The sequence below is a fragment of the Tursiops truncatus genome, chromosome 16 (genome assembly GCF_011762595.2).
Source record: "Tursiops truncatus isolate mTurTru1 chromosome 16, mTurTru1.mat.Y, whole genome shotgun sequence".
Classification (NCBI taxonomy): domain Eukaryota; kingdom Metazoa; phylum Chordata; class Mammalia; order Artiodactyla; family Delphinidae; genus Tursiops; species Tursiops truncatus.
This window is the reverse complement of record NC_047049.1, coordinates 28,202,770-28,226,667: the sequence shown is the minus strand read 5'-3', so window position 1 is coordinate 28,226,667 and position 23,898 is coordinate 28,202,770. Positions and strand designations below refer to the sequence as shown.

The following is a 23,898-nucleotide window of genomic DNA, read 5'->3' as shown; positions in this document are numbered from 1 at the left end:
AACAGTTCTACACATTTTGTTAAAACTATTTTATTATACAGTCTAATTATTTGTGTTAACGATGACCTTAAGTCAGTGGTTTTCAACTTTATGTAACCGAATTACTTGGGGACCTTTAAAAAATGCAAATAACTGGACTTTTTCTCAAGGTGATTCTAATATGCAGCCTAAGTTGGGAACCATTGCTCTACAGTTTAGTTATATTTATCTGGGAACGAAGTATTGTGGTATAGGGGAAAGAGATTGATTTTAGAGCTAATCAGCCCGTCATTCTCTAGTTGGGTTATCTCAGACAGGTGCTCTATTCTGGGATCTCATTTCTTTAAGTATAAAGTGGAGGTAAAATGCCTGCCTTGTCTTGTCATTTGGATTAAAAAAGAAAAACACCTAGCACTGCCTGGTACATCACAGATATTAGTCTTATTAGTATTATTTGGAATAATCTTGATTTTTCTGTTCTCTAATTCTGTTTTGTGCCCTGCAAATATGCAGTGAAGATAAGGGGAAGCATTATCTCCATTTAAATTTTTTTCCTTCCAGAATTTCTTTTCTGTGGCAGCTGTTACTACTTAGGCACTGGTAAGCACTAGCTGATGATAAAATGGTTAAACAAATAATTAGGAATTGATGAAAACACCTAGCACTCAAGTTCAACAGCTTATAAAAAATTAGGACAAGTGCTTGTGGTTGTGATTTTTATATTACATACATTGAATATAGTCTTATTTTTTCCAACTTAAATTGTTCTTAATTCACATGATGAAATTATATCAATATTTTATATAGAAAAAATGTTTTAATTTGAATTTTTTCAGCCATTGGTAGAACCTAGCGTATCACTTCTTTTTTTTAATTTTTAAATTTTATTTTATTTATTTTTTTATACAGCAGGTTCTTATTAATTATCTATTTTATACATATTAGTATATATATAGCATATCACTTCTGAGGTGATATGGCCCAGGATTTTAGAAGCCTGCATGGGGGTTTTCCCTCAGTAGTTTCAAAACTGAAGAGCTGTTGTTTTACAAACATATACCCACATTGCTTCTGGAAGGAGAAAGCAGAAGGTTTGCATCAGAACTAGAATTTAGGAAAAGGTAAATTTACAGATTGATGGGTGTCAGTAAGGATAGAATCCAGAATTTTTTTTTAAATTTATATTTCTAAAACAAACTTTATTTTTTAGAGCAGTTTTAGGTTCACAGCTAAATTGAGCAGAAGGACAGAGAGGTTTCCCATAAACCTCTTGCCTTCCCCCCACCAACACACACAGCAAAGCTGTTTTTAAGAATAATTTTTGTTAGATGTGTTTTAATCAACTATTTATCTAGCATGTGGCATATAAGATGGGCTCCAACAACTTCATCATACTTAATTCATATTTTACACCCATTTATTCATTCATCTATTCACTTACTCAACAAACACTGTCTACACTGTGGTATCCAATAGGGTAGCCACTACCCACAGAGGCTATTTAAATATAAATTAATTTAAATTAAATAAAATAAAAATTCAGTTCCTTATTTGTACTAGTCACATTTCGAGTGTTCACTGGCCACATGTGGCTAGTAGCTATCCTATTAGACAGTGCAGAAAGGGAATATTTCCATCATATCAGAAAGTTCTGCTGGAACGTGCTAGTCCTGGATACTGGGTAAATTGTTAAAATTTATTAATAATTCTTAGTATAAGGGGTGCTTTTAGCATGTATTCATACATGTTGTGCAAGACAAACAGTGAACCGTTCTTACTTAAATGTTCTGTATATTCAGTACATTTCTTTTTCACTTTAATGTTTAATATTGTTCACTTTTTGGTAACCCCACTACTGTCTTTATTAGTGGGGAAATATTTGTCTGGTTGACTTATTGTCCTGAAGAATGTAGCTATTGAAAGGTGGTGCCTCATGTTCCTTTGCCATCTGGGAATAACTGAATGAGCGCTACTGTGTCAGCAATCAGCTCAATACTGACCTTCCTTAGGAGTTTTAATTCTGTTTAAAGCAAGTGAAAAAGAGCCATTACTTATGGTTAGAATAAAAATGATAAACAGATATACAGGTGAAGCTAAGGGTTCTTATGTACAGTGGAAAAATTCAGAGATTTTGCTGGTGAAATTGAAGGCATTTATTTGCATTTATTCGTTTACTTGTCCTTAATGGTGTTTATAATGTTTATAAGCAGAGCTTTAAATTATAAATGTTCCTGACTGCTCTGATTAATCTTGTTAGGAGATAAGTAGTAACCTTACAAGATGCTTTTCTGGGTATGTATTGCTATCATCAGTCATGCACAGCTACTTTGGCTATAACGTCATTATATTTGGTTTTGAGCCTTGAACAGAGTTGGGATATGATGACATTCATCAAAGAGGTGGTAGTTCCATGCTGATGGGGGACCACTTTAATGGACTTTTGGCATATTACTGAGTTCTTTTTGAACTCTAGAAGTGGTAATTAGTGTTGATTTTGTAAGCTAGGTAATGGTTTGGTTAGTTATAGCTCTAATGCTGTTAATGTCTTGAGGATAATGGCAATGAAAAGCAATGTCTTCCAGTTCTACCTTGGGTGATGTATAAGTGGGTATCTTTCTTTTCATTGACTCAGCAGTGACCAGAGGGAAATCATGTTTCTCAAATAGAGGGGATATATGTGTGTGAGGCGGGGGTAAGTGCATGTGATGGTGAATCAGATCTCTCCTGGGATGGTGGATGTGAGGGATCCAAAGCTTTTGGAACTTTTCTCTTGGGCTTTAGGTCTTCTTTAGGGGTTGACAGTGCAGTATCAGCAAAGCAGAAGGATCCAGAAATGCAAGTAATTAACCATGATGGCTAAGGCTGGGACTGCAAATCAGAAATGAAAATATCCGAGAAAGGACCAGTGATCCATCCACGTTAGGAGCCTAGACAGAGGAAGACCTTCAGGTGGTTGAAAAGTGTAAGAAGCCTGATTAGGTCATAAGAGGTCAGAATTCCAGAACTTTCTGCGGCCTGAAGCAACTGATCAAGGATTCAAGTGGGAAGTGTAACATAAATGTCATCTGGTCCTATCTTTCTCCCTTGTATTCTAGTGTCAGCTGACTTTTTTCTGCCAATGCACACATGGCGACTTCTAAGAGAAGAGAAAGCAAAGTTGAGTTGTACCCAAATGAGAGGTGTAAAGTTGCTTATCTTGACAGGAACCAAAGAGGATGACAGGATGCTTTGGAAAGCCATTGAAATTTTCTAAGGAGACCAACTGATTTTGAATATAGCTATACAAAGACATAGATGAATTATTAACAAACTAGCAGCTTCATATTGTGAGCTCTAGGCCCAAGCCAATCAGGATTGACTGATACATATCAGAGAAATGTGAGGAACATTGTGTCTGTATTGAGGTATGCAGATAAGGTAATTGCTCTTGAGACGCTGAGAGTCTAAATGGAGAGGTGGAGCAAACATATGAAAGAACTCTTAGGGCTCATACTGAAATGTAAGCAAACTGCTTAAAGAGAATGACACTCCACATGCTAGAACAGAAGGAGGAGGCCTTTTTTAGATCATTACAAGAATCAGCTTGTTGAGGGGAGGCTTCTGGAGAACTGGGAAGCCATATCAAAGAAGGGAAAGGGGGAGGAATAGGTAGAGAAGCAAACGGATGTTAGAAAAAAGGTCGCGTTAGAGTAGTGGTTCTCAAAGTGCTTACTGACGCTTGGGAGTCTCTGAGACCCTTTCAGGGAGTGTGTGAGGCCAAAGCTATTTTGATGATAATACTAAGATGTTGTTTGCCCTTTTAAAAAATTGTGTTTAAAAACGCATAACACAATTTACCCATCTTAACCATTTTTAAGTGTATAGTTCAGTACCGTTAAGTATATTCACATGGCTATGAAGCCAATCTCCAGAACTTTTTCATCTTGCAAATCTGAAACTCTATACCCATTAGACAACAACCCTTAATTTTTCCCTGTCCCCAGCCCCTGGTAACCACTATTCCATTTTCTGTTTCTATGAATTTGCTTACTTTACATACTTCATATAAGTGGAATTATCTAGTATTTGTCTTTTGTGACTGGCTTATTTCACTTAGCATAATGTCCTCAAGGTTCACCCATGTTGTAGCGTACGGCAGGATTTCCTTCTTTTTTTTTAAGGCTGAAGCATATTCCATTGTATGTATATATCACATTTTGTTTATCCATTCATCTGTCATGGACCTCCGAGTTGCTTCTACCTTTTGGCTATGGTGATACTATTTGCCTTTTTCACTGAGTTGACATTTACACTGATGATGCAAAAGCGATGGTGGGTAAAACTGCTGGTGCCTTAGCACAAATCAAGATAGAGCACCAAATTATACTAGTAGTTATGGCAGTCTTCACTGTCACACAATTGCAGTGGGAAGAAAAGTCTAATTCCACTTAAGAATATCTTTTTAATATTCTGTGTGACAAAATGGGAAATAGGAATTAATCACTTCTGTTGCCTACTCAGGTTGTCTCAAGGAAAAGCACTTAGGCAATTGTTTGAGTTGTGAGCTGAACACAGTCATGGAATACTATTTTTCACTTGAAAGAATTACTGTCAGAAAAACTGTAGATTTCAGATGTGGGTATTTCATAGACATTTTCTTGAAAATGAATGAAGTAAAAACCTGTCACTTCAAGGAAAATAACTGTCAGTATTTATTGCCAGTGATAAAATTTGAGCTTTTAAGTGAAAATTAGAAGTTTGGGAAGTTTGTATCTGCCACTGTGAGTTTGATAGCTTCCCAATACTTAAAAGACTTTTTTGATAAAATTGGTAGTGATATTCATGAATGTGTGTGGTTTTTTGGTAGAATGAAATGTGTCAACATTAAGAAGATTTGCATAGCTCAGCGAACCAGTATTTTCCAGTATACGATGTGACAACATTACGCATGGGTAAAAGCAATTTAAAGTGAAAGATAGACCAGTGCATTTTAATGTAACAGTATGAAAAGTTCTTAGAGTTTAGATTCCACATTGCAACCAACCTTTAAGAAACTCCACTTGTCGAGTTTCAGTGCAGTACCAATGATCTAAAAAGTACTCTTCCCTTTTCCAACAACGTACCTGGGTGAAGCTTGATTTTCTTCATATACTTCAATCAAAACAACTTATCGTAACAGACTGAATACAGAAGCAAATATGAGAATCTAGTTATCTTCTATTAATCCAGACACAAAAGAGATTTGCAGAACTCTAAAACAATGCCACTCTTCTAACTTTTTTGTTTTAGAAGATAGTTGTTTTTCATAAAATATGTTAATATGTAATGAGTTTGCTATTGTGTCTAAATAAATAAATAAGTATTTTTAAATGTTCTGTTTTATTTTCTAACATGGTAAATGTAGACAGATGTACCACAAAAGCTCTTTGGGGTCCAATAATTTTTTTAAGGCTATAAAGTGGTCCTGAGCCCCCAAATTTTGAGAACCAATGTACTGGAAAAAGTTATTCATTAAGCAGGAGGGGACAGGATCCAGAATCTTGTCAAAGAGAAGTAGAAGGGGTGGTTTTCAGAGAAGGAAAGCAGATAAAGATCTGTGAAGTAGAAAGATTGCTGATGAGAAATGAAAAGTCACTTTGGGCTGGAGATGGATTATCTTGCCTATTTCTTCTCTATCTGTGGCCCACAGATGTCTGCCCAGCTTTCCTGTGATAGAAGTGAGCTGTTATGAGTTGACTGGTGGGTTGTGAGCCCATTTTAGCCCAATCATTTGATTAGAATGGGAAAGTCTGTGGTGGAATGGAATCTTTAGGACTGTAAACTTTCTAGTGTGTAACAGACTTTTACCATCTGCTTCACTTCCTGCAACTCACTCTCATATCAGATCCAGAAAAAAGTTCTACCTGACCCCTATCCTATGCAATAATTTACAGCATTGTATTGAAGCTCAAATATATGTTCTCCTCTTTTTAAAATAATGCATTTTGTGTTATAGAATAGGAAAGGTACTCAGCTCTACTTTTTTGATTTCAGAGCTGTTTCTACACGGTCTTCTTTTCATCAGGTTTGCTTTTCTCTCCAAAGTAAGGAACTCTGTAGTCTGTGTAGCAATGTGAAATCACCAGTAAACACAGGCTAGATTGTTCTGAGAGGTATGACACATGGCTTACTTTTCTGGATTTACTGTGAAGGGAATGTTACCTGCAATTCAAGGCCCCTCACTTGCATGGGCCCCTTTTGTATTTGTAATGTTGAATATTTTGTGTAAAAGAACCTTCCTCCCCCATTATATTAGTTTCAGGCTCCACAAAAGCTAGTTCTAATGTTCTATGTAAGGGTCTTGGGGATCTGGGCATTACCGCTAAAGACAATGTTGGATGATAGGGCAGAAGGGAGTTTAGGTGTATTACTTGAAAAAATTCACAACATTACTTTCAGAATATTCATTCAATTATTAGCTCAACCTATGGTAATATTTATTCAAATTTAATAGAATCTAGAAGGCAAAATTTTAGTCTGCCTACCATGCATTATATATTAGCGTCAAGAAAGAGCTCTCCGGGCTTCCCTGGTGGCGCAGTGGTTGGGAGTCCGCCTGCCGATGCAGGGGACACGGGTTTGTGCCCTGGTCTGGGAAGATCCCACATGCCGCGGAGCGGCTGGGCCCGTGAGCCATGGCCGCTGAGCCTGCCCGTCCAGAGCCTGTGCTCCGCAACAGGAGAGGCCACAACAGTGAGAGGCCCACGTACCGCAAAAAAAAAAAAAAAAAGAAAAAGAAAGAAAGAGCTGTCCTTTTTCGAGTAATAAGCTAAAAGCCATTCTCATTCTCACCGGGCTGCTCTTCAGGTGAAGGCTTTGAAGAGGAGTCATCAGTGACGTTTGTACTTTTCAGACCTGTATGCTCTGAGGAAACTTTAATATTTATTAAAGCCTCATCACTCAGAAGAAGGGTTTTACCAGCTTTTAGCCTTCTTTTCTTTCTGGATATTTCAGCCCTTTTCTCCAGAGAGTCTTCTGCTATTTGTTCTCCCAATAGTTATGTAACAAACACAGCACTGAGCTAACTGCTCAACATACATTTTGGCCTCTCTGAGAGTAGAGACTCCTAACTACCCTCATTTCACAGACGAGGGAACAGCTTGAGAGAAGTAATTTCCTGAAGGTCACAAAACATAGGAAGTGCTAGAGCTGAGACTCAAACCTTGGGGTTTTGGTGGTAACATCTTTACTTGTTCCATCTTCCTGCTGTCAGCCAGATATCATTCCGCCATGTTCTTCATGTTTATATACAGAAAGGATAGATAAATAGAGAAGAAATTGTTAGAACTGCTTTAGTTATCTAGTGTGCATAGCAAACCACCCTCAAATTTTGTGGCTTAGTATTTACTGAGGCCTAGAAGCCCTTTAATGCTTAGTAAAAGATTTGCTACCCTGGCCAGTTTCAGAACTACCCCCAAACTTAGGGGAGTCTTTTGGTTACCTAATTTCAGTATAAACCAGCTGTTGCCTCATATACATCAGTAAATATGGTCAATATTGTTTCATTCCTTTGTTAGGATGTGTAGTCCCATGTGCCTGGCACATGTAGGCACTTAATGAAGACTCACGAACAGATGAATTAAGTGGTGGTGCTATTTGCTTAACACTAGTTTCTCTTTTTGCCCGGCTTAGGTATTTGGCTCGAGTAGGAGATCTTGAAGCTACTGACACTGAAGACCCAAATCTAAATTATGGACTTGTTGTGGACTGTGGCAGCAGTGGCTCTCGGATTTTTGTTTATTTCTGGCCAAGACATAATGGGAATCCTCATGACTTGTTGGACATCAAACAGATGAGAGACCGTAACAGCCAACCAGTGGTTAAAAAAATCAAGCCAGGTACTAAATGGAATATATTTCATTGTCAGTCTCTCTTATCTGCTACAGAAATGAGAGGACAGAAGAGAAGAGGGAGAAAGAAAGCTACCCTTTTCTTCTGGACGTTCTGGATAATGGGAGGGATTCATTGCTACCCTACTCTTACGAAATAAATGTTTAGGACCTTAAACAGAACCTTATGGGGTATCAGTCTTCTGAGTCTATGTGATCTGCTCTTTAAAGAAAGTATTTTATCTTACTTAAGGAATCTCTGCAATGGCAGACACTCCAGAACATGCCAGCGATTACCTTCGTCCTCTGCTGAGCTTTGCTGCTGCTCATGTGCCTGTGAGGAAGCACAAGGAGACCCCCCTTTACATCCTATGCACAGCAGGCATGAGGCTTCTCTCCGAGAGGTGAGATGCAGGAGAGTGGGTGGCCCAAGAGTTGAAAGTGCAGTTTCATACATTATTCTCTGTGGTTCCCTGGTCTGAAGGCAGGATGTGGGTACAGCACACAGAGTTGACAGGTGGCACTAAGAGACTTCTTGCTCAAAATAGAGCAGAGCCACTCCTACACCCCGTTATTTCACAATCAGTTGATCACACCTCCATGTCGTTTGCTTCTTTGGGATCAATATCTATTTGAGATGGTTGTAATGATTCTTAGTTTTGATTGAGGGTTGGGAGCAGTGGTGATGTAATAAATTTGGATCATGAGGCACCTAGAAGGTGAGCATAATTTCAGAAGGGTAGTAGGAGGGTCACCTGGGGGACTGGGTACCTGGGGTCTAGTAGGAGGGCTCTGGTAGGAATGGGGTTTTCTCTATAACTTTGCCTGGCTCCCTGATGATAGTTGGTGCTGCTTGCAAAGCTTAGTCTCCATTGCTTTAGACCACTTTTTCAACCCCTGCTGGTTAAGTCTTTTCCACTTGACCTTGGCAGTTTAGCCTGGCTTTTTGCCACCTGATCCTTCTTCCTTCACTGAAAGAGGAGGAAGACGAAGGGGCAGCAGCTATGCTTAGGTCAGACCCCTCCTTGTTTGTGATTTCTCCCTTTTGACACCTCCCTGACCCCTCCATACTTATTATGGTCTTGAGGTAGGAATGAGCTCCCTTAACTTGAGCACCCATCCTTCTGCAATGTTCACAGTCTCATAGTCATCGGGTATTTTTTATTAGCTTAAATGTTTTTCCTTGATAAATGGCAGTTCCCTTTTCCACAAAGTTTCATTTCGTATACTTGGCCAACAGCAATGAAAACCTCTGCCATGTGTGTAGGGCTCCATTCTGCTTGTGCCAGACATGTATGTCAACACTTCTTCCAGTTGACTACTTTCCTTCTGCTCAGACACAGAGTTACTGGTTTACTGTTGAGAAGCAGATTATTTTATGTAGCCATTTGTCAATCTGAAAGGCCTTCTAGTTCCTTGTTTTCCCATACATCTTGATCTTTAAATTTTTTTTTTTGGTTTGTTTTTACTTATTTTTAAAACTAAAGTTTAAAATGTTATTGCTAGAACCTTACATCATTAAAGGAAATCTTAAAATCAAAACAAAGAAGTTATAATTCTACTGCCCTATCAAAACTGTCTCATTTTGTCCTATTCCTTTCTCTCTGTATATCTATGTGTAACTTCTACAAAATTGTAATCATACTACACGTGAAATTTAGAATTTTTGTTTTTGACATAAGTAATGAATCACTCAAACTTTTAGAAACCATGTGAAGAGTATGGATGACATAGGTGGTGCCACATCACAGGGCTGTGAATGGACTAAGGTCTCACAAACAAGGAAGGAGGGTGGAGGGCCAGAGAAAAAGCTGACTCGGAGGTCAAAAAGGCAGAGCCAACCAGCAGGGTGATGAAATGGCCACAGTTTGTGTGTCTGGAGCAAAGGAGAGGATTGCCTCATCTCCTGGCACTGCCCAGCCTTTCCTCTGTTTGTCAAAGAAGTTTCTATTTAAACAAAATCAACTATGTAGCTCCACCCCATTTGTCTAAGATGTTCCCTGTCATCGTGGAAGCTCTGAATATTAGTAATTATTTTATCTTAAGAATTTTTAAAGAACTTGCCTTTAACTTTTTTTTGTTTGTTTGTTTTGCGGTACGCGGGCCTCTTACTGCTGTGGCCTCTCCCGTTGCGGAGTACAGGCTCCGGACGCGCAGGCTCAGCGGCCATGGCTCACGGGCCCAGCCGCTCCGCAGCATGTGGGATCTTCCCGGACCGGGGCACAAACCCGTGTCCCCTGCATCGGCAGGCGGACTCTCAACCACTGCGCCACCAGGGAAGCCCTAACTTGTTTTTTGATCAGCTCTTTTAATAATGCCTAGATCTACCCTGGGCTTATGAAATCATTGCTACCTCTAAGGTAGCTATAGTTGTTGACGTAAGTTTAACAGTCACTGCAAGAACCTGTTTTGTATAATTAATGCTTTGTTAATTTATTAGCATTTGTGAGCAATATTCAAAATGGGTTTGAATCCCCTGGACTGTATTTTGGATTTATTAGCACTAGGTTTTATTTTTTTTGCCGAAGGCCTAGACTAACAGAATTCGTTCCACTGCCTTTTTAGTTTGTGATGGAAATACCTTTAAAGAATTACGAAGTGATAATTTAAGAAAAAAAACTTTATTCTAAATGTATATAGAAGTAGAGAGAATGATGTAATGAATCCGCATTTACTTGCCACCCAGCTTCAACAATTGTCAATGTTTTGCCATAAAATGTTTTTTTTTAATAAAGAAACAATATTGAATTTTAGAAAATGAAAGTTCTGTCCTATCCTGTGTAATACATGAATAGTGTTTTGTTTATTAACATAAATTGGGATCATATTATATGTACTGTTTTGTAACCTGTTGGAACTCAAAATATATTGGACATCTTTTCATGTCAATACATGTAGATATAAATTGACCTCATTTCTTTTAACATCTGTGTACTATTACATTGCATGACTATCCCATAAATTATTTAGCCAGTCACTACTGATATACGTGCATTTAGGTTATTTCCAGTTTTTCATTGTTATAAATAATGCTGTAGTATTTTTTCTCTCTGTATTCTTATCTGATGATTTCATTGCAATAAATGTCTTAAAATGTAGTTGCTGGGTCAAAGGTTAAGCACGTTAAAATCCTTGATACCTAGTCCCAGATTGCCCTTTAGAAAGGTTGTACCAGTAATTTATATTCCAAACAGCAGTGTGTGTTGGTACCCATTCTTCCATGTCATCATCAAAACCAGCAAGCCCTCTTCTTTGGGTAGTTTAGAACCATATCCAATAAGGAGGGCAAAATAGCACCTCTAGTTCCCCAAATGAAATTTTGATCATAAAAATTTCTTGTGTATAACAATGACGTTATATATTGGAAGATTATTACTTTAAATGTAATTTTCACTTTCAAGTGCTAATAACATTCTTCACCAAGTCATGCTGGCAACCAGGATAGCCAGCAGAATATTTTTATAATGAGTAATTTTAAAAATCCAAGATAACTGCTCTTATTTTTAACCAGCATTGTCTCTAGATTTATATGATTACTTCTAGCTTTGTTTCTTTGCTTGTTTTTATCTGATAATACTAATAACATAAAACTTTAGAGGACAAAACAGCGCTGTAGATACTAAGCTTCAAGCGTCATCCCCAAATTATGACCTTTGGATTTTGATCCTGGTCTGGGTTTTCCAAATGATAAGATTTTTATAAAGAAAAAAAAAATCAACCCTTGAAATATGGAAAAGGAGGTTTAAAAGTTCATTGTTAATGTAAAGGATCATGTAAAAATTTGTGGGCCAAACAGCGCTTCTTATGTGGTGATGTGAGACACATTTTCTGTATTGTGTGAGATCTAAGGATGAGATTGTGTTCCTCAAATTAACAGCCTCCTTTCATAGTGGTTAGGAATGACGTAATTACATCTGTTTTATAGATTATGAAACTGTGTTTCAGTTTCCTGTAGCTTATCCATATTTAGCCTGTGAGAGGCATAGAACCATAGTCTCATCTTTTAATACTATTTGAATTGTAACATTGTATAAAGGATAAGTATTACTGTTACCATATTGCCTTTTAAGAAGGAGGCTATACTTTTTTTTTAAATAGATCTTTATTGGAGTATAATTGCTTCACAATACTGTGTTAGTTTCTGTTATACAACAAAGTGAATCAGCCATATGCATACATATATCCCCATATCTCCTCCCTCTTGCATCTCCCTCCCACCCTCCCTATCCCACCCCTCTAGGTCATCGCAAAGCACTGAGCTGATCTCCCTGTGCTATGCTGCTGCTTCCCACTAGCTAACTATTTTACATTCGGTAGTGTATATATGTCGATGCTACTCTCACTTTGCCCCAGCTTCCCCCCACCCTGCCCGCCCTGTGTCCACAAGTCCATTCGCTATGTCTATGTCTTTATTCCTGCCCTGAGGAGGCTATACTTTTGAGTAATTTTAAACCTTTGAAATCTCGAAGGGGGTACCAAACAGAAGCAGGGATCAAGTGTCTTGGGTAGGTGAACAGTGAGGTCTAACAAGGCTAAGTGGAAGGTCAAGTTGAGGTTGTTTGTGAGAAGAGAGTTTAACCATTAACTCAGGTTTTTTGTTCTTTCTTGCAGGAAGCAGTTGGCTATCTTGGCTGATCTAGTGAAAGATTTACCTCTGGAGTTTGACTTCCTCTTTTCTCAGTCTCAGGCAGAAGTGATCTCTGGGAAGCAGGAAGGTATTGGGCCTTGAGGAGTAAAAGCTTGCACTTGGGGTTTGTAGTTTTGGGGTGGAGTTGAATGCATGTTCTCATGTAGCCCAAATGTGGCCTGTATGATGAATTATGTTTCAATTTCTTGAAAAACAGAAAATCTTTTGTTTTCTAGTTGCAGTTCACATAAAGGAAAAGATTCACCTTTTTCAATCTCAGTATTGCCTTTTTCAGTCCTAAAATTCCCGTTTGGTTTTACTCCATTTCTTTGCTGAGACTCTATCTTTCCGTTCATTGGAAGACTGCTCTTATTTCCTGGCTGTATAGCTGCTTTATTTGATAATTCCAACACCTGTGTCATCTCAGGGTCGGCATCTTTTCCCTTGAGATTGGAAAGGTTGAGATTTTCCTAGTTCTTTGTATGACAAGTCTTTTTTTTTTTTTTTTTGGTACACGGGCCTCTCACTGTTGTGGCCTCTCCCGTTGTGGAGCACAGGCTCCGGACGCGCAGGCTCAGCGGCCATGGCTCACAGGCCCAGCCGCTCTGCGGCATGTGGGATCTTCCCGGACCGGGGCACGAACCCGTGTCCCCTGCATCGGCAGGCGGACTCTCAACCACTGCGCCACCAGGGAAGCCCTGACAAGTCATTTTATATTGTATCCTGGATATTTTGAATATTACATTGTTAGACCCTGGGTCTTGTTTCTATCATAAAGAGAATGTTAATTTTTGTCTTAGCAGACTGGTTAGGTTCAAGCCTTAAGTTCTGACCTGGCTTCTGTGGGCTGTGATTCTGCTGATTCATTTTTCAAAGCTTTGGCACGGCTATTTGGATTTGTCCCATGTGTGTGCCAGCCAGTGGCCCGTCTGAACCTGGGCACAGCCCATACAAATGTGTTGACTAGCCAGTATGTCAGTTCTCAAAAGCTTTGATATGTTGTTTAGGGTCAGATCATGCATGTGAGCCCAGGAGTTCCTACACCAGTTTATTCCCCACTCTCCACAGTCTCCTCAATACTTTCTGGTTCCCTGAGGTTCACTTTCATGGTCCTTAGGTCAGAAAGCCAGGGATTTAATTTGCCCACTCTGCCATGCATTTCCCATGACTGCATCTATATCCAAGGCTAAGTGGTAGAGGACAGAGGGAGAAAAAAAGAGCAATAGGGATTTGCCCCAGCTCTTGAGGCTGTAGCTCCTCTGGTCAGAAAGAAGGATTCACATCTCTCAGAGGTTTAGGCATCTACCCAGTCTCTACCTCTGCTGTTGCAGGATTGCCTGGGGTAGGAGAGAACAGAATTTTTAAAAAAGCAAGGAATTTCTTGCCACTCTTTCTGAACCTTTGGAGTCCCCTTTTCTGATCCTTGGACCACAAAGCAAGGTCTTGAAGTTCTTTCTGTCCACATCTGGTGTGTACTTTTGTATTTCAAGCTGATTTTGAGTCCAGGCCAGGCAGTATCTGAGGGGGAAGAATGGGAAACTCACTGTGGTTTTGGTGGTCCTTTAAAGTCTGATCTCTGTCCCAGTGTGCCCACTATCAGAGTTCTCAGAAAGCTGCTCCAAATATTCTATCCAGAGTTTATACTTGTAGTCAGTGGGGAGACAGGGTGAGTGTGCTTGCCCAGAACTACAACTCCAAGATTTTTATCTTTTAACGTTTATTTTTATACATTAATTCCTATTCATTGTAAGAAATTTAGAAAATGCAAATAATTTTAAAAGGGAAAAACATCACAAGATAAAAGATTTTAAATTCATACACTGAGAGTGTGGAATAAAATACGGTTATCACTTTTTTTCCAAGAAAAGGAGGAAAAGAGCAGCCCTGGGAGAGGTATATACATGCTATAGCAGTAGAGAATTAAGCAAGGGCTTTTATATTTCTTACTTAGGGGTTTATGCATGGATTGGAATCAACTTTGTTTTGGGAAGATTCGACCATGAGGATGGTGAGTAGTATTGTCTTCTTATGACAGTTCTAAGGGCTGAAGGTTTATGTCATAACCTATCAGTAGCATGTAAGTGCTAATTTTGAGTTTTCTTTCTTTTTTTTCTTTTTTTTTCAAAACTTAAGATGCTTCATTTCCCAGTCCTAATTTGCTTTCTTTTATTTCTTTTTAACTTTTTAATATGGAAAGTTTCAGGCATTCACATAAGTAGAGTAATTCATAAAATGAACCTCCATGAACCCATTACCTAGTCTCAACAGTTATTAACAATTTGCCATTGTTTTGTTCCCACACTCCTTCCATACAACACAGGTTTTTTTCCCTACTGGATTTTTTTTTTAATATCTTTATTGGAGTATAATTGCTTTACAATGTTGTGTTATTTTCTGCTGTAACCCTACTGGATTTTTAAAAGCAAACACCACACATAATCACTTTGTCTTCATGTACTTCAGTAATACCTCTAATAGGTAAGGAGTTTCAAAACAAACCAACAAAAATATCCACAGTTCCATTTTTATTTGATTTTTTTTTTTTAAATTGTTTTGCTGCACCATGCCATGCAGCTTGTGGGATCTTAGTTCCCCAACCAGGCATTGAACCTGGGCCCTCAGCAGTGAAAGCGTGGAGTCTTAACCACTGGACAGACAGGGAATTCCCCCTCAGTTCCATTTTTAAACTTAACAAAGTTAACAATTCCTAATATCATGTATTGATAACAACCATCTCATACCCAGGTAGAGAGTTCCCCGATTGTATCAAGAATATTTATTTGTAGTTGTCTTGTTCAGATCAGAATCTGAACATAGATCACAAATTACATTTGATTGATAGGTCTCTTTTAATCTATAACAGTTAACCTTCCCCCCAAACTCTTTTTTCCAAATCATTCAACAAACAACAACAACAACAAAAACCCAACAACCAAAAAACAACCAAAATGGGGTCACTTGATGGAATGAATTTGCCACATTCTGGCTTTGGTTGACTGAATCTTTGTGGGATCTTTAACATGTTTTTCCTCCCCTCCCCCGCTTTTGTTCTGTAAACTGGAGGTTAGGTATAGAAGCTTGATTAGATTCAGTTCTTTTGGCAAGAATAAATCATAGGTGGTGCTGTTTCCTGCTGTATCACATCAGGAGTTTTGTAATATCTGGTTGTCTTACTTTTAGTCATGTTAAGACTGAACAGGTGTTCAGGGTTCAGGTATTGTCAGTCTGATCTGATCTGTTATAAAAATTTTCTATCCACTTTTCACCTAATGGTTATAGCAGCCAATTGTGATCATTACTTAGATTTGTTTTCTCATTAGAGGTTGCAGAATGGTGATTTTTCTAATTCTGTCATTCTTTCTGCATTTAACAGTTAGGATTTTTATATAATGGAATTTTCTTCATTGGCCATTTGGTTATCCTGAAATATAGTTCCTACGGGAAAAACAGAATGAACCCTTGATTCTTTGCTTTTATTTATCAAGTTTTTGAATAATGAGCTGATGTCCTAGCAACTTTCGAAGGTAACCAGTGAATTTTTTTTTTCAGTATCCTTATGAACTTGCGGATTTTAATTTATTTGATGCATTGCAGTCCATCACATCATTATTCTTTTTGGTGCTCAAATTTTACCATCATTGGCCGGTAGGAGCACATTTAAGTTGGCTCTTGTGCCCTTTTAACATGATCCCGGTAGTCTTTTCTGTTTCCCTGGCATATTGGCATACGATGGTATTCTATGCTCATCTTGTATTTTTTCTACTATTAGACCCCAGCATCAGCCATTTTTTTTTAAGGAGCCCTTGTTTCTTTTAGTGGAAAATGATGTTTAGAGATTGTGGTCTAGACAACAGCGGTGCTCATTGCTCCTGGATTCTCATCTCTTCTAGGCCTTTTCAGTGGACAGAGCTAGGAAATTGTATTTTTTTAAAAAGAAAAATAAATCATGATTTCATAGTGATAGTTCTGATTCATATTTAAGATTATAAGATTATTGTTTAATTTCTTTCATTTTATATTAAAATCAAATCCTTTTTCTCTTATGCTGAATATTTGTTCCTAAAGCTGTTTACATAAACATTTATTTAACTTTATTTCATAATATATGTTTAATTGTTTAAAAATAATAATACCAATAATGTATTACCAATAAAACTACTGGAATGCAGTTTATTTGTTTCTTTTGTCATTAAGATATATTCTACAAGAGATACATAGTCAAAATACCATGTTTTAAGTCACTTAAAGTAATTCTTTGTATAATATATAGTTGGTACAGTTAGATTAATTTATCTCAGTTTGCTTTCAATTTTTTAAGGGATTTCTGGTTTTTTTTCCCTTTAAACTTAATTTTGGCTTTTAATTACTAGACCCCTTCTGTTCTCTTATTTATTTCAGAATCAGATGCCGAGGCTCCCCAGGAATTGGCAACAGGACGCAGAAGGACAGTAGGGATACTGGATATGGGAGGAGCCTCTCTCCAAATTGCTTATGAAGTTCCTACCTCAACTTCTGTCCTTTCTCCACAACAGGTATTTTACCTTTTGGGGGAATTCAGTGGCTAGGAATGCCAGTCTTTGAGAAGGAAGGGCACTATGTTTGGACTTAGACCAAATGGCCTGGGTCCAAATGTTGGTTCAGATCATTGCTAGCTTGTGTTATCTTGGGTTGGTTACCTCTCTGAGCCTCAGTTTCCTCGTGTGTAAAAAGAGAATAATAATAGTATCTACTTCATAAAGTTGTGAGGATGAAATAATACCACGTGTATAAAGCACTTAGCAAGCTGCCTAGCACGTAATAACGTTTAATACATTGTAGCAATTATAACTATACTACTTATCTGGAAGAGTTGCCTAAGGATTAAACATGATAATATAAATCCTGGAGTACAGTATTTATTACATACTTGTTAATTAAATGTTATTCCCTTTCCTTTACTGATGATTCCATCCTTGTGCTTCTGTTATTCCTTACCTGACTAGAATGTAAAAATGTATTTTGAGGGAGAAGTTTCATCATACAGAGGAAAAAGAAATAAAACATTTTTTAGCACCTAGTATGTGCAAGAAATAAGACATGTTACACTGCCCCCAAAAGCTTATAATCTATCAGTGGAGACAGCCTGTGATAACAGGCAGACCATGACAGTGTTGTAATTTGATCTAAACCAGGGTTTCTCATCATTGGCACTATTGGCATTTGGGGCTGAATAAGTCTTTGTTGTGGAGGGCTGTTCTGTGTGTTACATGATGTTCAGCAGCATCCCTGGCCTCTATCAGGTGCAGCAACGCCCGTACTTCCCCCAAACTCCCAGTTTTGACAATTAAAAGTGTCTTCAGACATTGCCAGATGCCCTTGGGGGTGCAAAATCACCTCTGGTTGAGAACCTTGGGTCTAAACAGAGAGCCACAGCAATGTGGGGACTGGCAGGGTCAACCCCATTTGCAAAGGCTTGAATAGGAGCCTTCCATGCTGCCTTCGTGGAAAGTAAGGTATTTACCTGGGCCTTGGATGATAGCAGGCTTTTGCATAGTGGAGGTTGAGGGAAGGCCATCTGCATGGAGGTGACAGTATGCACAAAGGCACAGAAAACAGCAAAGAGCCCAGAATGTCCAGGTAATGATGAATAGCCTGTTGCAGTATGGGATTTTCAAGTGTGGTAGTAGGGAAGGCTGGGAAGATAAGATGAAGTTAGATCATAAGGAGTCTTGGGTGCCATGCTAGGGGATTTGGCTTTTTTATCTGTAGACAGTGGGGAACCAGCAAAGGTTTTTGAGTAGGGCAGTCATATGGGCCTAAGTTTCATCATCTGTGAAATAATTAAACTCTGAAGGTCCCCAGCTCTGAATTTTGTGACTATATGTTAATTGTGTGACTGAGTTCCAATCTATTTTTTTTTCTGTTTTTTTTTTTAAAGTGAAAGCTTTGCTTATCTGCGGGTGCCTGACTTACATCCTCCCCTATGTGACAGAGGATGTCACAAGCCTGCATCTGACATTAATTAATTAATTCATTTTTGCTGTGTTGGGTCTTTGTTTCTGTGCAAGGGCTTTCTCTAGTTGTGGCAAGCGGGGGGGCCACTCTTTATCACGGTGCACGGGCCTCTCACTATCGCGGCCTCTCTTGTTGCGGAGCACGGGCTCCAGACGCACAGGCTCAGTAGTTGTGGCTCATGGGCTTAGGTGCTCCGCAGCATGTGGGATCCTCCTAGACCAGGGCTCGAACCCGTGTCCCCTGCATTAGCAGGCAGATTCTCAACCACTGCGCCACCAGGGAAGCCCCCCAATCTATTTTTTAAGAAAATAATTTTGGTGTCAGGAGAAAAAACTGTAGGTTGGGGAACCTTGGGTGAGAAGTGCTAAAGAGCTAAACTAGACAGTGTAAGTGGAAATGGAAGGGAGGGGACAGATTTCAAGGGATATTTTGGAGTAAAAAAACAGTGTAACATGGTGATGTGGGTAGGGCAGGAAGGGATGGCCAGATGCTGAGGGTCCAGCTTAGGTAACTGGAAGGGTGAAGAACCTAGTCACTGAGAGAGAGAGACCACGGGGGAAAGGGCAGGGTTGATGCTAAGCACACAGGTATGGTTTGGGTGAGAGTATCTTTCTGGTCTCTAGCTCTGAAGTCCTATCACCAAGCAGTTCAATTTTGGGTATGTTGAAAATGTGGGTTTGGCATTCAGAAGAGATTGTCTGTGGTGGGGTTGCAGATTTGGGGAACTAGGTTATGAGACTGTTTAGTCTATATTTGTTAGTATGTATTCAACAGGTAAAATGAAGGCATGGTTCTGATACTAAGGAATAAGTGACAGGTGGCATTGAGCCTTAAAGTCTTAAACAAATGGCTTTTTGTGTGTGTGCAGACTTAGAAAGCAACACTGGTATAGAAAATATATTTGCAAACAACAAGTTAGATGTGTACATAGCAATATAATGGATCTTTGTGCTTAGTAAAGAAAGGAAAGAAACAAAGAGACATAACACAATAGCACTTTAAACATTTTAAATAATCCTAAATATCTAATTTTTTGTACCGTTCACAAAGTTGTGCAATCACCACTGTCAAATTCCAGAACATTTCATCACCTCAAAAAGAAGCCCCGGGCTTCCCTGGTGGCGCAGTGGTTGAGAGTCCACCTGCCGATGCAGGGGACACGGGTTTGTGCCCCGGTCCGGGAAGATCCCACATGCCGCGGAGCAGCTGGGCCCGTGAGCCATGGCCGCTGAGCCTGTGCGTCTGGAGCCTGTGCTCCGCAACGGGAGAGGCCACAACAGTGAGAGGCCCGCGTACCGCAAAAAAAAAAAAAAAAAAAAAAAGAAGAAGCCCCATATTCATTAGCAGTTACTCACCATTCCCCTCTCCCCAGCCCTGACAACCATTAACCTTTCTGTCCCTATGGATTTGCCTATGGAACCATAAAATATGTGGCCTTTTATGTCAGGCTTCTTTCATTTAGCAAAAGTTTTCAAGGCTTATCCATGTTGTAGCAGATATCAGTACTTTATTCCCTTTTTGGCTGAATAACATTCCATTGTGTGACCATGACACATTTTGTTTATCCATTCATCAGCTGATGGACATTTAGGTTGTTTCCAGTTTTTGGCTATTATGGATAGCGCTGCTATGAACACTCATGTACACATTTTTGTGTAGACATGTTTTCAGTTTTCTTGAGTATATACCTAGGAGTGGAATTGCTGGGCACAGTAGCATTTTCAGAAATTTAAAATAAATACATTCAAAACAATCCCATTTTGCAACAATACATACAAACAAATACTACATATTAAGCACATTAGAATGATTGCCTGTGGCAAGAGCCAGAATGGCAGTGAGTATGAGGATAAAAGGAAGTAAATAAATAAAATAAAAGTGGGGCTTTGCCATGATAGTGTGCCATGAACTGAGGAATATGACTAATTCAACCTCTGTACCTGAAGTCAAAAAAAAAACAAAAACAGAGGTACAATAAAATTGAACTTTTCTAATCCTCAAATCTGTCACAGGGAATATTAAGGCATCTTAAATAGTTTTAGAAAAAGCCATAGAATAGATCTCATGATGATCTCTCAAATTCCTTAAATTTATTTTTGTCAAAGGATTTTTTTTTTCTTTTTGGGTGAAGTAGAAAAGGATAGCAAAGGGGGACACACCAGGCTTCTGCCTCAAAAAACTAGGGGGACACACCAAGCTTCTGCCTCAAAAAACTATGTGTCTCCGGATTTTTTTTTTGATTATAAAAATAGTACATTCCCATTTTGGAGAATTGGAAAATCAGAAAAGTACACGCCAGATAATGACATCATCTGTAATGATTCTACCTTCTGTCTAACTACAGAAAGTATTTTAGTCTCTAATTTGTTATTTAGTCTCTGATTTGTTCCTTTTTGTGTAGTCTTGTCATTTTATGTCTTTGTTTAAAATAATGCTGTGAGGATGAAAGAATGCTACAAGACGTTTTAAAGAGTAGTCATAGCAGATGAAATCTAGTGTATTAGCAATGTCACACCTTTCTAGAAGTCAACCAAAAGTAAAGTTCCCTTTACATCGTATTACAGGAAGAAGCTGCGAAGATCTTGCTGGCCGAGTTCAACCTGGGCTGTGATGTGCAACACACTGAACATGTGTATAGGGTTTACGTCACAACCTTTCTGGGATTCGGGGGCAACTTTGCCCGGCAGCGCTATGAAGACCTTGTGATGAATGAAACTCTTAACAAAAACAGGTATGTTTGACATGGGATCTGTGATTCTGAAATAGAATGTTGTCAGGCTGCAGATATTAGGAAAAAATGGTTACATCCTACTAGATAGATACGTCCTTGCTTCCTCCTTTCTGACCACCCCTGCCAATGGGGTAGCATCTTTTAGAGACCCTCTATTAGTAGTCCCACTTGATCTGCTTGAGAGTGCCTTCTAATCTTTGTTATTAAGACTCAAAAATGTACAGTGGCTTATTGTGGTGACTTCTTGCTGTGCCCATCTTCAGACATGGTATCACAGGATGAGTGAGATCAATTAAGTCACCAATTTAAGTTGTGCAGTGCAATGTAGCTACTGGAAGTTCATTCTATCAATACGTGGAAGTGTGCAGGACATGTTTTCTGAATTACAGTGGAGTTGCATCTTACGTGGGACTTAAGGTTCCATAGTGTGCATAAAAGATTAAAAGTATCTTAATCAAAATTAGCCTTTAAAATAGTAGTTAAAATTAGCCTTTAAAATATTCTCTTTAAGTCCAGAATAGACATTTTTTCCTCTAGCATTGGACAGACCACTGATTCTTCATTGTGTACCAGATGAAGTATTTAGACCATAATGTACAAATAGTTGTGGGTTTTTTAGCATTTAAAATTATTTTTATCATTATGCACATTAAAGGAAAGCATAATAGAGAGCAGAGTTCTTTTCCACCATAAAACTATTTACCCCCATTTGTTTAGCTGGAAACAGTGGCTTGAAGAGCTACTGGTTTATCCCATTTGTAATAATTTCTCTACAGTAGTCAATTGCCTTATATTGGGAGCATGTTAAAGAAAATATTGTCTCATAAGTCTTTTTTGTTTTTCTGAGTCTAAACTCCTAAGAGTTCAAGGTGCTTTGGGAGAATCCTGTTATCTGGATGATTGATGAATGCATTAAAACCAAGCAGTGTGTTTGTATTCTGAAAGTACTCTTAAATCCATACAAATGTTGCTTGGGTTATGGAGTTCAGGTCACTCCTGCTGACACTATGGCATCTGAAGAACAATTACTATGAAAGTTTCACACCAACTTTAGCCACTGTGCTTCCTCTTCCATTTCCTTCCTTTGTTGTTTTGCTGCTCTTTTATCTCTGTATCATGTTTTTTGCTGCCTCGGAAGAGGCTGCATCATCTTCTTCTCATGCATTGGTATTTTTTTTTACCATGTATCTAAGTTACCTAGTTCAGAAGATTGATTACTCATCTTGTGTATCTACTAATCTATAGAGAAACCTGTGCTTCCTGGGATGTTAAAACTTAATGTTTCTCTCTTTTTAATAATTTTCTGAGTTTTCCTTATAGGTGGTGTCACATCTTTAAAGTAGGTTCCACTTGTTCCAAAGCATTTTGTTGTGTTGCCACATTCCCATTCCCTCCTTCAGTCTCTACACTTGTGGGTGCATCTTCATCCCAGGAAGTCCACTCTTCAACATTTGTCTTAGGAACTCATGAGTAATTAACTGTAGTTGGCCAAGTTATTTGGTCTCTACTTAATTTCCATCTTTGGCCAGATCTGCATATTAATCTCTTTAGGAATGAGAATACTGTTGCTAGACAAGTACAGACTTTAATTAATCAGAGCTGTGTGATGGCCGTGATGGGAATCAAAACCTGCCCCTCCCTTCCCCCTCAGAACTGGGCATGTACTCGGTCACTTTTGCCACCTATCGCCACTGCACCACTGCCATGGTCCCTGCCTCAGGACACTCCTCAGCCCTTCCCACTTCACCTCCTCCCAGTTGTTTTTTTAAACATTAGAATTGCGCTCAGAATGGTGAGATCTTTTCACTTTTAAGAGGCAAATGGGAATGAAGACCAGAGGGAGAACAGCAGATTCACATCTCCAATTTCACTATACATTGGGAAATACACATGTTGACTAAAAGGTTGAACAAAATCACTGCCATATTTCTTTCTTTTTCTAAATTGAATTTGCATAATTTAAATGTTCACGTGACACAACTACGTGGTAACACTCCATCCTTGTTTTTAGGGGTGTCATGTAGAAAGATAACAAGATATCTGGGAAGCATCTTAGAGGAGGCTGAGTACAGTAGTGATGTGTTTTGTTTGTTCTTGTGATTGTGACAGGTTGCTGGGCCAGAAGACAGGTCTGAGTCCTGACAATCCATTTCTCGATCCCTGCCTGCCTGTGGGACTCACAGATGTGGTGGAAAGGAACAGCCAGGTCCTTCATGTCCGAGGAAGAGGGGACTGGGTGGCTTGTGGGGCCATGCTGAGCCCCCTGTTGGCTCGCTCCAGCACCAGCCAGGCCTCACTGAACGGCATCTACCAGTCACCCATTGACTTCAACAACAGCGAGTTCTACGGTTTCTCCGAGTTCTTTTACTGTACAGAGGATGTGTTACGCATCGGTGGCCGCTACCACGGGCCAACGTTTGCCAAGGCTGCTCAGGTAAATTATTAATAATAAAGTGACTCATCCTGGCAGCAGCCATTTATTGTACGCCTGACTTTGTACCAGATGCCGTGTGAAGGGCTTTGCATGCATGATCTCACTGGATTCTTGGCAGGAGCCCTGTGAGCCCTCATTTTACAGATGAGGAGGTGGACTTCGAGAAGTTAAGGAACCTGCTGTGCTATACTGCCTTCTAATTAATTAAGCTTAGGTTTCCACGGGTGTCCTATTACCCAAATTATCACCCAGGTCTAATATTGTCATGGTGGTTAATGGTTTTTCC

General features: G+C 39.1%; 1 protein-coding gene and 1 pseudogene across 10 annotated transcripts in view; one reads left to right on the top strand and one right to left on the bottom strand.

Annotated features, from left to right (window-relative positions):
* ENTPD7 (ectonucleoside triphosphate diphosphohydrolase 7) overlaps window positions 1-23,898 on the top strand; it is a 59,447-nt gene that overhangs the window by 5,784 nt on the left and 29,765 nt on the right. For all 10 annotated transcript variants that reach the window (XR_002177235.3, XR_002177238.3, XR_004522508.2 and 7 more), the window contains 7 exons: window positions 7,630-7,835; window positions 8,080-8,230; window positions 12,438-12,541; window positions 14,405-14,461; window positions 16,852-16,985; window positions 21,012-21,178; window positions 23,288-23,612. Coding sequence is in view for 3 of the 10 variants with exons in the window: in XM_019939793.3 (XP_019795352.1) it covers window positions 7,630-7,835; window positions 8,080-8,230; window positions 12,438-12,541; window positions 14,405-14,461; window positions 16,852-16,985; window positions 21,012-21,178; window positions 23,288-23,612 (1,144 nt within the window). In the remaining 7 variants the exon portion in view is untranslated. The remainder of the gene's footprint in view (window positions 1-7,629; window positions 7,836-8,079; window positions 8,231-12,437; window positions 12,542-14,404; window positions 14,462-16,851; window positions 16,986-21,011; window positions 21,179-23,287; window positions 23,613-23,898) is intronic.
* On the bottom strand, window positions 22,218-22,884 carry LOC109550634 (receptor-binding cancer antigen expressed on SiSo cells pseudogene; annotated as a pseudogene).